Source organism: Boleophthalmus pectinirostris, unplaced genomic scaffold, assembly GCF_026225935.1.
Source record: "Boleophthalmus pectinirostris isolate CB_2022bp ecotype Guang Dong unplaced genomic scaffold, ASM2622593v1 HiC_scaffold_11, whole genome shotgun sequence".
NCBI classification, from domain to species: Eukaryota; Metazoa; Chordata; class Actinopteri; order Gobiiformes; family Gobiidae; genus Boleophthalmus; species Boleophthalmus pectinirostris.
This window is the reverse complement of record NW_026570994.1, coordinates 6,560,251-6,574,234: the sequence shown is the minus strand read 5'-3', so window position 1 is coordinate 6,574,234 and position 13,984 is coordinate 6,560,251. Positions and strand designations below refer to the sequence as shown.

The window sequence follows — 13,984 nt, the reverse complement described above, 5'->3', positions numbered from 1 at the left end:
GTTTTTGTTTTTTTGTTTTTTTCAAATGGTCTGCTTTATTTTTCACTGCAGAGCCCTTACCGACACAGACCAAGTCAAATGAGCAATTACGATGAGAATCTTTTCGTGGAAGGTAGAGATCCGAGCTTAAAGATCAAGCTAACATGCATAAGGTCTTCAGACACTGTTTTGCTAAAAGCCGTCATGGCCGCTTTTTTTTTTTTCTCCTGAAGACGTTTTCAAGAATAATCTCGTATTTTTTTGTTCTTTTGAAAGTAAATGTAATGGCTTAATAGCTACGTCGTTCTTGGACTTGTATTGCAACTACCTTTGGTTAAGTCAGTCCACACAAACAACATGAAAACCTGAAGTTCTTCTCAACGTTACTCAGTTCCTTTTGTAGTCTATAGCTAGCGTTTTTCTTCTTAAAGGTTAGCCGCTTCCTCCTTCCCAAAATGGCCGCCGTTTGTCACATTCCCAGCTCCACTCGCACTTCCTCTAGCGCCACCGTGCATCCGTTCCAATCCACAGCCTTTGAAAAAACTCAAGACAAACCAGCAAGGCAAAAGAGACGGGACGAAAATCAAAAAGTCTTCCCGGTGAGAGAGACACCAATGACGGAGGAGGAGGAGGTCCGGTATGGCCGCCGCGCGCACAGGGGCTTTCACCGCTTCATCATCCGCGACACGAAGCTGACGATGGCGGAGGCGGGCTGATCCGGCTCCAGCTCGGCGAACAGGTGGCTCACGTTGTCCGTTGTGCTTCCTTGTTTCCTCGCCACAAAACCAAAAAGCCTGAAAACAAGATCGAAAAGATAGAAATAGTGTTAAGAATATTCATTTTTATCTTTTGTGTTTTATGGAGAAATATTTGTAACAGGTTTGACACAAAAGTTCAACAATAAAAAGTGTAAGCGGATCAAATATTGTGTGCATGGGATTGGAGTAATGGAAAATGATATCTGCTGCCAAAGAAAACAAAACAAAACAAATAATCCATAAGTTTCAGAATGATGAACAACTTTTTTTTTTAAACATAGTATATTTTGGAATGGGAAAATGTTCTCAAAATGTTGTATATAACTGAAAGCTGAAAAACAATCAATAAAAACAAAACACCTTTCTCTCTGATCTGAATGGTCACTCCCTAAACCTCTAGCCAGGCTGGCACCACCTAGTTCCTCCGCTCAATTCCATTTCTCTCCAGTGACTGGGTCAAAAATCAGAATAGACTAGATGGTTTGCAAGAACTCCGGAAGTGCAAGTTCGGGCACCAGCCAATCAGCGAAGAGACAGACATTCAGTGTTGTCAATTATTCCTGAGATTGAGGATTTAAAGCCGGAACAAAGAGAATGTTTAGTAAATTTTATCAAGGGTAAAGACGTTATTGCCCTTTTTCCTACGGGATTTGGGAGCGATTGGTTAAATGATAAAAAGTACCTGCCTACCGTCGAGCGAACGAATTCTAACGCTGCAAGGTCAGACGGTTTCTACGAAGTGAAACTGGCTGATGAATCAGGCTACTAAACCCCAGCACCTACAGCCAGTCATGAGTCAGTGGAATTCTGGAGGTTCTGAGCTTTCACATGAAGCCTGTCCATAAACTGAGAATGAGACAAACTTGTATGTGTCCTCTGTCTGTAGATTAAAGCTCTAGCAACACAGGTTCAGTTGTAATTGTCGGACTGTTCCTTTAAAACCCCTCAGTGTTTCGGTCTATTTTTCCTAAAATGCCAGACAAATGACAAATGAGTCTTTGTGAAAGCTGAAGCTCTATCGTTTTGGGCTCTGCTGTCTTCTCGTTGTTCTCCGTACTCTCATTTTAAGCAAAAACAAGTTCTACAAAGAGAAAAATCAGATTTCAAATTCTGTCTAAATTTTTGGGGGGCAAATATAAGAATAGGTATAGCAGTTGGGGATGATCTGATAGAAGCAGACTGAGCATTTGCTGGGTCTTCACAACTCCCACGTCAAAGCTGAAGCAGATCTCACTAAACATGTGATTTAGGTATTTCTAATGAGGAAAAAAAAAAGTCCATTCATATTCATATATTCATTCATATAGAATTTTTGGCTTTTTTTTTTTTTTAAACACAAACTGCTCCAGATTCTTCTCTAAACGTTTGAATTGACTGAAAGTTGGTAACAGATTTTCATTAATGTTTCACACGTCCATGAGATTGACAGTTCTCTTTCATCAGAAACTGGTTAAACAGAAATACATTTTTAAATTTGGAACATGAACAGGTTAAGTTCATTCTTTTGTATAGGACTTTGCACAGATGGAGTCCGGAACTGTGATGTGTAAAGTTACCACAAGATGGTGCCAACGTTATATTCTAGTCTAGCTCTCACATCACTGTACAATTAATGTTGTTAACACGCATCAAATTAATGTGAAGAGATGGAATTCAGCAAAATGTGGGACAGCACCTTTGTTTAAGTGGGACAAAATGTGACAGAGATGTTGTTGAAAAAAAAACATGTTTATATATCTTATTTCTTTTTTCATTGCTTCTCCACTCCCTGTTTGTCCCTGCTGCATTTTGGACAATGTTTTGCTTAAAACGAAGCAATTAAGACTCCCTAATTCCTAAATACTTGTGTGTTTGTGTTGTTTGTTCAGTTTGAGTCTGAGGCTGTTCTGCAGTGGATAAATGTAGAAAGTTTATTTTGAAAGCACCACGGGAAGAGTTATGTTGTCATTTAAGCAAATCCTTAACATGCAAAACCATCATGGAAACTAAGCTTCAGGATCACTCGATGAACAAAGAGATCCTGCACTAAAAGCAGAAAGAGAGAAAGTACGAACTCCACTCAAAGCTGGACATCTGGTCACCCTACCATCAAATTGTCTTTTTATTTTTCTCTTTACTCTTACCTTACTAAACCACCTCCTTCTTTGCCCCATCTGCAAAAACAAAAACATGCAAAGTCATAAAGAAACCACACTTTCACCAACAAATGAGAGTAGTTTATGGGCCTTACTTTCTGTCCTGGGGATCAATATCGCAGAAGGTAACCGTGTTGAGGGGATAATGTCTTCTGAAGAAAATCCTACGAAACAAAAAAACAAATGAACTAACTGTACGTTCTTTTGTCTGTATTCAAAAACCTTGTGAGCTGAGGTGCCTCCTTACTTCCTGTGGCTGTCGGTGAGTGTGATGCCCTGCGCGGACACCTTGAAGTGGACGGTGGTGGCGGCGGGCAGGGGGTTGGTGGACAGCGTCTGGGTGATGGCTTTGGCGATGGCCTGGGGACCCGTGAGAGACTCCATGTCCACGGAGTTGATGTAGAGGACGTTGCAGGCTGCGGGGACAGGGACAGCGGGGGGGCACGGTGAGACGGTCGGCGAGCGAGGACGTACGGGGGAGGGGGAGGGGGTGGGGAAGGGGCATGCCGACAGTGATGGATGCTGGGGAGTTAGGGGGCATCATGCGCGGTGGAACGATCACATGACCTGCTGAATCGGGCTGTCAGCGTGGATACAGGCAGGAGGGGAGGGGGGATGCATGGATGTAGCAGGCTTTGACATAAACTTTGAAAAGATCACAGTTTTTCTCCTGTTTTGACAATAATGCTATTCAGACATTGTATTAGTGTAACATTTTGAACTCAATTTTCCATACTAGACGGGATCCTCAATACCATTCCTGATACCATGATGAAAACATTCTTTCATTTCCACATTAAATCAGAGTAAATCATAGCGTATACTAGCCTACGTGCTCTTATACTTTCTGATACAGCTCAAGATCATTCTTAAGAAAGCTTCATTTCCGTCCTGTGAATGTGACTTTTTTTGTATCGATCCCTGTTCAAAGTATCGGTTAGTATTTGATTTTCAATACTTTCAACAACTCTATATTGTACTTTAAATTAGAAATGCTGCCTTCGTCTAATTATAACATGGTTTACCCTTAAAGAATCAGGAAGTGTGCTGTTAGCATGCTATTTGTTGCATTAGCGCACTGGTCTTTGAGAGTAGTGAAAAGCAACAGAGGTGGGACTTGCGAGTCATGACTTGAGTCACTATTTTTAGGACTTGAGACTTGGCTTGATAAAATGGACTAAGACTTGGGACTCGACTTGGACTTGAAGGTCAATGACTTGGGACCTGACTCAGATGTGAGCCCTGTGCCTTGAGAAGACTTAATGCTTCTCATAAAAAATATATGTTTTTAGAAAAATACTTTTCTCTTTAGAGTTGATAAATGAGGAGCTGTGATGTACTACAGTAATATACAGTACTATCACTCACAGTACAGTATATCACTCCAAATTTGCATTGCATTTGGGTTAGACAAAAAAAACCTATTAAACTCAGTTGGGCTAGGCCTGTCATGTTCAATAAAACTGAATCGACTTTAAACCGCTGACACAAAGCAGGGGAATAACAGTAAACCCATTTTTAAAAAGACTATCATTCAAAAGGACTGAGCTGCAACGAGAAAATGAACCAATAATTAGCCTTAGCAGTTATTTATTCTCCCCTCTACACCTCAAATCTTATAGTATTACATAAAAATGTCTAAAATCTCCTCACTACTGCAAAAAAAGCACCAACAATAAATAATGAGCCCCAAAACATATTGTTCCAGCTCATGTATTGAACAATAAATCTAAATATTGTAATTATCGTGATAGTCTGACAATCTGGCCTAATAGCATTTTAGTCAAATAACCTTAAAGTAACATAAATACAAAATGGTGGAGGGCAGTGCAGTGAGTATTTCTCAGTGGGATGGAAATGCAAAAGTAGTATACATTCCGATACAAAGTAGTATTTACCGTGGGCTTCTTCAGGAGGCTTCTGGACTATAGTGATGTAATAGACACATTATAAATCTTATTCTGTGTAAAAAATAGAGGAGTTGATGAAGAGCCCTGTTCACTCACCTGCTCCCTGTTTGAGGAGCTCCACCACCGGGTCTGTGGGTGTGGCCAGTTCCAGGGCTTCTTCATTCGGGTCTGCGAGTAAAAATATGACCACTGTAAGTTTTGAAATGTGAATAGAAATACTGAATAAGAGGTGGAAGAACAGACTGACCTTTAGTGGGGATCATGAGCTTACAGGGCAGAGCCAGGGGGGTCATGGAGTGTTGGTACACCAGAGCGGACAGACAACCTGGACAAAGCCACATGAACATGAAAAAACATGTTACGGTGCTTTTACAGACTCTCAACGTTCTTTCACTCCCTATGCCTGCCATGAGTCTGTAGCCTATGTTCTAAAATATGTTAATTTTTTTTCTGGTGGAGGACCTTCCAAATCCAAATCCACTTTATCGGGCACAAACAAAGCAGTTCCCAAAGTGCTGCTGAGAGATCATAAAATTAAAACAACAAAAGGTAAATTGCTAAAAGTTAGGTAATACAGTCCTAAAACAATACAAACAGAAAAAATCTAATAAAAGCAAAACCATAAAAAAAATCATAAAATAGCAATAAATAAGTACATAAAAAATAAAATAAATTAAAAAAACACAGATGGTGTAAAAAGCCACAGAGCAAAAGTGGGTCTTAAGACGAGACTTAAAACATTCCACTGGGGGGGCTTTTGGGACATGGGGGGACAGAGCGTTCCAGAGCTTGGGTCCGACCACAGAGAAGGCTCTGCCCCTCCTGGTTTTAAGTCTCGTCCTGGGTACCACGAGCTGGAGCTCAGAGCGCCCGCGGAGGTGTAAATCTGGACAAGAAGGTGACACTATCAGGTCAGTTTACCGGTCCAATCTGGGGAGAGGTGACTGCTCACAGCAAGTGTTTTATTTTTTCTGGTAATACAATTAATGCATTAATAATTAAGTTTAAAGGGACAATCCGGAATTTGGACATAGGGCCTCATTTCCAAGTGAGTCGGAGTGTTGGAGATGTGTGGAGACACTTTTTGAAATATTCCATCCAGTCCTTGTATTTGCAGAGGTCACTGGTGCTAGGCTAGTGCATGTCAATGGCCATAGTTATCCTCCCACTAAAAACAGTCCAAAGACATATGCTCACCGAAGTAGGGTTCGTTGGGACAGCCCTTAAGCCGGACTCCTTTTGGACTGGTCTCAATCAGGAAGTGTCTCACCAGCTCGTTGGTCATATCCCCCACTACAAAATCAAATGTTCAGTAATTACAACTTCAGAGATGCCATAAACAGAAAAGCAGCTTAGTGTTGTCACGATATTGACATTTCAAACTTGATTTTCGATAGTAAGGAACAAACTCAACACTCAATACCAATTCTCATACTACAATGATCATAAAAACTCTCTTTCTAGAATGTGATTTTCAACATTAAAGCATAGTACTGTCTTTGACATTACCATTATGCCTGTCACGCTAAATTCTACATTGACTGTTTCAGTATATGACAGATTCAACAATACTTTCTGACAACTATTATATACTTTTTTGTACTAGTTTGAATATTTGGTTATTTCTTTGTATTCTGATCAAATTTGAGTTGCGTCATTCTAAAGCTACTCAGAAAAGCTTAATTTCTGTCCTGTCAACGTGAACTTTTTTTGTATCGATTAGTGTCTGATTTCCGATACTTTTGACAAGCCTATCACAGCTTTACCTTTCTTGTTCTGCTGGATGGTGGGAGGGGGGCAGGCCACCTTCATAGCCAGCCCGTAGGCCCCGCGGAAAGAGTGACTGTCCCGGATGATGAACGCGCCTGGCTCCCTGTCCTTCAGCAGATTGATCGCTGGGGGAGAGGACGGCATGGAAATAAAGACGGTGAATTCAAAGGTAATGCGTGCTGTGCTTTAAATGAGCCTGGGAGATTTACTGTGGCTGAGGCCAAACTCACCTTGTTCTCTGGAGATGTCCGGCTTGTACCAAAACTTGGACGTGTCCTGGACAAACTTGACGTTCATTTTGATGTCGGGATAGCCGTCTGATTAGAAAGGAGAAGATACGATAGTTATTATTACATTATAATATAAATAATATAATAATAATATAATATAATATAATATAATAATATAATATAAAAATTCATAGAAAGTAGATCCAATTCAGGGCCTCTAAAACTCTGGAGTCCAGAAAAACAAACCCCCATCTAGACCAAATTTTATTATTATTATTATTATTATTATTATTATTATTATTATTATTATTAAAGGTTTTGTCCTTTAATTTACATTAACTTAAAATGATAAATCAGATGTTACGTCTAAGCATCTTTAAGTTACTCTTACCTTTTTTCCAAATACTTTTTTACACTTGCTCTTACTATTTCTACTTAATAATAATCTTTTGAAGTAACATTACTATTACTTGCGTAGAGTTTTTGGCTACTGTATCCACCTCTGTTAGCAGGAGTTCTGGAATTCTGTCATTGTTTAATAGAATTAGGCATTGTACTTTTACTTCAGCCTAAACCCTTTTGGTCATGATCCAAATGGAGTTGTAGTCTATGTTTTTTGTAGCGGTGCAAAATGAAAGGATAAACTACTACTACTACTGCTGCTACTACAGGACAGCTACTAGCAGCATGGAGCTTATAAATACATAGACATATATATTATTTACAAATCAGGTTGCATAATCACTCCACAAATCCTCTCTCTCACCATATATGGACTTGGGTGTGTCTGGGAGCATGTGCGTCCCTGTCAGGTTGGGAGTGCTGCCCCCGCTGGCTGGAGTGGGTGTGAGATTCTTGTTGTCTGTCCTCTCGGCGTCACCACTGGACATGTGTCTTTTATCGGGCAGCTGCGGGGACGCTTGAAAGGCGGGCGTGTGGCGGGAGCTCGTGTCGTCCGGCGTGCTGTGACCGCTGGGGGTGGGTCTCCTGCCCATGAGGGGACTGGGGGGTATGGCTGCGCCCGTGCCCGCTACTGCAGCGGCGGCAGGCGCTTTGCGGGCGATGAGTGGGCTGGAGGGCACGGGGGCGGGGGCTGGTGGCGGGCGAGGGAGGGGCTGCCCTGACCCAGGCGTCTCTGCAGGGCGGGGCTGGGGGGCGTGTTCGTGGCCACGGTGCGGTGCAGGGTGTTGGGGCTGCCTGGGACCGTGTGCAGACCCATGATATTCACCTGCGAGCCCTCAGGAGACCCGGGTCTGATGGGGACTCTGCTGCAAGCACAACAAGACTCACATTTACTCACATTCATTCAAACTGTTGCACTTATGAGCATTTTTGTGTGTGTCTTCTTTTGTGTGACTGGTCTAACAGGTATCCACATTTCAAACTTGTCCCTGAACTGTAGACAATTCTATTAAAACACCATATACACTAGAGGTGTGCAAAAATATTTAAATATCTATATATCGTATCGTTTAATGTGATGTTACAGTATCGTGGGCTGCTGTATCGATATATCAAGTATTTTTTGGTATATTTTACTAAAATTATTTTGTTCCAGTGCTACAGTTTTGATGCTTGTTTAGTGGAAGGAAACTCGTTTATGCAACACATTTGACATATTCACTGTTTTGATGATTAAAATGTTTGTGTTTCATTTTCACTTTGCGCAAGAAGTGGTTTAACAAAGACTTTTAGTATCACAGCCATGATTTAGCCTTTATTTTTTATTGAACCATGTCGAAACGATTTGAAATGTATTGTATCCAATCGAAAGTAAGAAATGCATTGTATCGTGGCCTATGTATCGAGGTATGTATCGTATCGGAAACTTCTGAATGATACCTAGCCCTAAGATAGTTCAGCAGCGAAAAAAAGTTAATGTTGTGTTTAAAATCCCACTTTAACACAGGGCCAGACTATGGACCCATTCTGATCAATAAAAAATGCGGATACATTTGTAATTTATACAAAAAACTGTAACTATTTTTTAATTCTTCAAGAAAAAGGTAATTCCCTAACCGACTTAATGCTTATCTACCTACTGCTAGTCACTGTCCTGAGCTATTTTACTTTTTATGACAATACATCTGGTTTCAAATAGAAGTACATGAGACTAGAGTTTCTGCGACTAAAATTTCAAACTCAATTTCGATCCTAAGGGATAGACTCGATACTTGATACCAATTCTAGTACTAAAATGATAATAAAAACATTCTTTCTTTAGACAATAGTATGTAATTTTCAACATTAAATGGCAGTACTTTCTTTTCTATTCCCATGTGGTCTTATATGTGTGTAATCCGTCAGTGGTCCAGGTAGGTTCCATAGTGCTCCATGTGCTCTTATACTTGTTCGGATAAAGCTCAAGATCATTCTAAAGCTATTCTTTCTCTAGCTTCATTTCTTCAAAAATATCTAGATTTGACATACTAGTTTTAGCATCGACTATAGTATCTGATTTCCGACACTTTTGACAACCCGACAAAAGACACGTACCCATCAGTGGCGTGCACAGGACTTCTGGAGGTGATGGGGGCTGAGACTTGTTGTGCTCTGGATTCCATTACACCATCTGCAAAACAAGACCAGCTCAAATGAAAAACTGCTTTCAGATACACGCTCTTTTGGAGAGTTAAACTGGTAAAACTTAAGATTTCCTGGCCACATAAAGTTATCACCTGGATTTAAAAGAGAAGTATAGTGCAAAACTGATTCTTAAGAGCTTTTATAGTTGTTTCCCCTTTTCATTTATTGTCTAGAAGTTGTATTTAGAGTGATTCATGCATGTTTGAGTGACCTTGATTCTCCTGTATTCAAGATGGTGTTTCATTCTCCAATTTTATTTTCTTAATCTGTGATACATGGAGCAGCGTTGCATTGTAATTTCAGCGTAAACGGAAAAAGAATGTGTATTGTGTGAATGTTGTGATGAGGTTTATGGCGACGTCAGCTCCCGCTGGACGTCGCAGTTTTCTAACACGGAAATCAGTGGACTTGAAGATGCGTTGTGTAACCTTTCTGGTGGAGGGTCTGTCAAATGCTTTTCTCTGAAGTTATTTCTTTGTCTGGAATGTTTCACAGAATGTTATCAAACCTTTCTCTCTTCATAGTGACCAAACCAGATCAAGTTACAGCTCAGATCTGTGGCGAGACGACCTCACTCACAGTCAGAATGCCTGTTTTTTTTGTAGGTATTTTTGCACTATATATCCACCATACTGTCATACTGTGGAACATTCCAGTCAACCCCCAATCAAAAACTTTGCACTTTGAAGTAATTTAGATGAACAATGCAATTTAAAATGTTCAAATTATAACACAATGATCCATGGGCATCATAGTTTATAATTATATAGCAGATACAAGTACAATATGTCTTCTTGAAACTATAATATAAATATTATCAATGAGATATTGCATATTTACTTTTTTATGTGCGTAGGCAAGTGTGCAGGGGGTCATGCAGAAAGCTTCGCAGGAGGAATGTCTTCTTACCTTGCTCTCCATCATTAGATTCAGAGTCTGCCATCAGCCAATCAGAAAACAGGGGGAAGTGAGGAAAGAGGAGTGCACAGCGGGTTAGCGTTAGCATTAGCACGTGTCAGTATAGCTTTAAGCATTAGAGGGCAAATGTGGCAAATATCTTTTATTGTTACAATGTTTTTATAGTTACAACTACTACTACTGTTAAAATCCATGAATAAATACCACTGCGTACTGTACCTGCCTCTTTTACGGCAGATTTACACTGACTGCAGGTGGGGTGCAGTTCTGCTGCTGTGCAATTGCAATGGGTTGCGGGCAGAGTGTAGAAACTGAGCTCCCAAAACAACGTGTTTGCAGAGATTCATGCTCTGGGTGGGAGTTCACGTGATACATTAGCCTGTACAAGAAACCTGGTTGGTAAGCAACAGCGGCATTTCACACCACATTTTCTCGTGCTTTTGGATACCACTTTCTCCTGCTTTTGGGTACCGTGGCCATCTACAGTGCGTAAGTAGATTTGCGAAGTACAAAGAGTGTGCAGGGATATTTGATTCTGAAATTAGTCATGTTTTGCTCATGCCATTTTGTCAGCTTGACGTCAGAGACTGCTGCGGTGTTCAACAAAGATAGACTTCCTGCGGATTCTTTCCACAGGCCTGCGACCCACACCGCACTGAGGTCAGCGTGGCAGTGGTCAGAGGTCAGTGTGGCACGGTGCAACTCATTTGAATGACTTTTTAAGTCTTGCAGGACCTGCATGTGTCCTGAACCGCATTGCACTTGCTGTCAGTGTACACCGGGCGTTAAAGAGGCACATGTAACCCTCCAGCTTTTGCCGATACATTTCTCAGATACACAACCTTAACTTCATTCTTTTATTTGAGATATATTATTGATTTGAATTGTTAAATAAACTCTTAAACCCTTAAAGGAACTGTACGATTTTGATTTTAGATTTCCTTAACCTGAAAATGTAATATAGTTGATTTATATGTGTCTTCAGATACGAGCTAAGCATCATTCATTCAAAGCATTTATTCAAATCAAATATAGTTTTGACTGAATGAGCCTCACATGAGTCTCTCATTTGGGTTGCTGGTTCAATGCTGAAATCCAGTTGGTTTAAACCTAAAACATAAAATGTCTTTAATCTGACTGGTCACTACCTAAACACCGGCACCTGCACCTATCATGGATCAGTGCTAGTGCAGCCTCTGCAGCTCAGGGAGGGAATTCTGGAGGTTCTGTGTGGCATGGTCTGTCCATATACTGGGAATGAGAAAAACTTGGCTGTGTCCTCTATCTGCAGGTTCACTTGTGATTGTAATAACTTTTTAAAACAGAAAAAAAAAACAGGCTACATGCAGTTCCTTTAAGTGAATCTTTTAGACCCTGAACTGCTATTATTTATGATTACTGGAGTCCTCTAACTACAACTATAACTACTACTACTACTACAGCTATTAACATGTTCTTAACAACTACTACATATTACCTCTTCTACCATATTAACTACTAAAGTAACAACAGTACTGCAGTTCAGTGGTAAAATTCAGAGTAAAATTTATATGTTTGGCACTGACCTGATCCTCCGTGTGCGTGTGGCTTCATTCCCAGGGCAGACAGGGGAGTTTTGGCCAGTCCAGGAGGAGTACGGCCTGGAAAAGACACAAGATCATCATAAGCAAAGAACTCACACAAATGATGACACACAAAGAACATGCAACAATCCTAGAAATGAATGATGTTATGGCAAAGGGCATTCAGTAAATAAAAGACCAAATGAGATGAGCTGTAGATCGTGGAAGCAAAAAGGAAGGTTTTTCAAATCTATATTGTTTCAGGTAGAGGGTTCGCTACTTTCTTGTCTCCATGGAGATGTTATTGTTTTGCGTGGAATGTTCTACACTACAGTATGGTGTTAATTTATTGCCATGGAGTCAAGCAAGTGACACCACCGTGACAAGTTACATGTCAGATCTCTGAAGAGACTACTCTGCTCACAGTAAAATTGTAGATTTATTTTATTTTATTTGTATTTTTTTAAGCATTTTTAGCATTAACATAAAACACTTGTAATATAACCATCAATGCTACATTGAAATCATTGTGCAGATCATTCCAGGAAATATCAATATTAGTTAAAAATTTCAACATTAAAGGTGCACTATGTAACTTTTTGGTTGGAGGTCCAACACCTGTTTGTTTCTAAGGATATGTTCCTGCTCTGCCTGAAATGTTCCACAGTATGACATTAAACAGTTCCACTGTACATTTATTCAATTACAGATGGTTTTATAGCTCAAAAATACCAAAAAAAACAAGCATTCCGACTGTGAGCGGGGTTGTCTCTCCACAGATCTGGTCTCCATAAAGATAGAAAGGTTTAATACCATACTGTGAAACATTGCAGACCCTCCACCAGAAAAGTTACACAATGTACCTTTAAAGTGAATATTTGATTAGATAGGATTAAGTGATGTCACTTCCGGCATTTTTACCGCTAATTTCTAGTTTTATTTTTGTTCCTTATTCATCATACAAGTCTCAAACAAGTTTAACTACAAATGGTATCAAGTATGTAAAAAAAAAGTAGTAATAATCTAACTAATAATCATCTTAGCTTCTTACCTCAACCTCATACACTTCGTGTTACTTATAACTTTGTTAATTTTAATGATTGCAATCCTTTTTTAACACAAGATATGTTGCTGCAAAAAGAAAAAATAAATAGATGTGCCTTGGATCAAGAAGTGACATCACTGTCGTCTTTATCGTCTTTTATTTTTTTAATTGACTTTATTTATGTATTCTTATATGTCTATTTTACTGTTTTATTTGTATTTGTTTTTACTCAGTTGTTTATCATCATGTTTTTATTGCATTAAACAGTAGATTTTAAATTTGTATTTTTCTATGTGCAGAACTTTGGTAAAAATATAAAGTGGATCGGATCACACAACCCTGTAGATGCTTTTTTTTTTTTTATCTGTATGTTAACATCATTTAAATAAACAGCATTACAGCAAAATAGAATTAATGTTAGATAAGACATGGATACTGTAAAACTGATGGTGATGTACATACAAAATACATAAGGTTTGAGTCTTATTACTTCATTGTACTTCTTTCCACATAGTTTTAAAGAGTTCATAGTGCTACAGATGAAAGTGAAGCTCACATGCAAATCCATGCACAAACACAGAGCCACTTCTGAAAATGGGCACGGCTGGACAAGAAAAGGGTGGGGCTTATGTTGCCTTTCCTGAACTTTTGGGACTAGAACCAAAAGTCATGCAAATGCCGCTAATCCTTGAGAACCATTAAATAAATGACTTTCCGTCATGGCTTTAGCGCATGGGGATGTCCTTTGAATATGTTTGCATATAAGATTTCACATTCAAACAGCAACAAACATCTTCTTTGTCAAATTCACAAGATGGAACAGACATGCAGATGTAGTACCACAGACTTCTCACAGCAACGTCAGTGTGGTCTGGCTCTACTGTTGGAGAGTGGACTCACAGTCAGTATGGGATTATCTCAGGTAAAACTGTGCATTTAATGTATCCATAAACCAAACAAAAACATTCAAAGACTCTAAAGGAAAAAGTGTGCCATTCACTCTACTTACTACTAACGTACAAACTTTACAAACTAAGAAAATTATTGTATTATTTTAAATACTTGGCAGACAAAAAATACACAAATCTGAC

General features: G+C 39.6%; 1 protein-coding gene across 1 annotated transcript in view; it reads right to left on the bottom strand.

Moving 5' to 3' along the window:
* Nucleotides 1-433: 433 nt before the first annotated feature.
* tns1a (tensin 1a) overlaps nucleotides 434-13,984 on the bottom strand; it is a 153,954-nt gene continuing 140,403 nt past the window's right edge. The window contains 14 exon segments of the mRNA XM_055164954.1: nucleotides 434-773; nucleotides 2,861-2,890; nucleotides 2,968-3,036; nucleotides 3,120-3,288; nucleotides 4,771-4,797; nucleotides 4,879-4,950; nucleotides 5,030-5,107; nucleotides 5,980-6,075; nucleotides 6,549-6,677; nucleotides 6,783-6,869; nucleotides 7,549-7,866; nucleotides 7,869-8,050; nucleotides 9,279-9,354; nucleotides 11,852-11,926. Of these exon segments, the coding sequence (XP_055020929.1) occupies nucleotides 644-773; nucleotides 2,861-2,890; nucleotides 2,968-3,036; nucleotides 3,120-3,288; nucleotides 4,771-4,797; nucleotides 4,879-4,950; nucleotides 5,030-5,107; nucleotides 5,980-6,075; nucleotides 6,549-6,677; nucleotides 6,783-6,869; nucleotides 7,549-7,866; nucleotides 7,869-8,050; nucleotides 9,279-9,354; nucleotides 11,852-11,926 (1,538 nt within the window). The 3' untranslated portion in view covers nucleotides 434-643.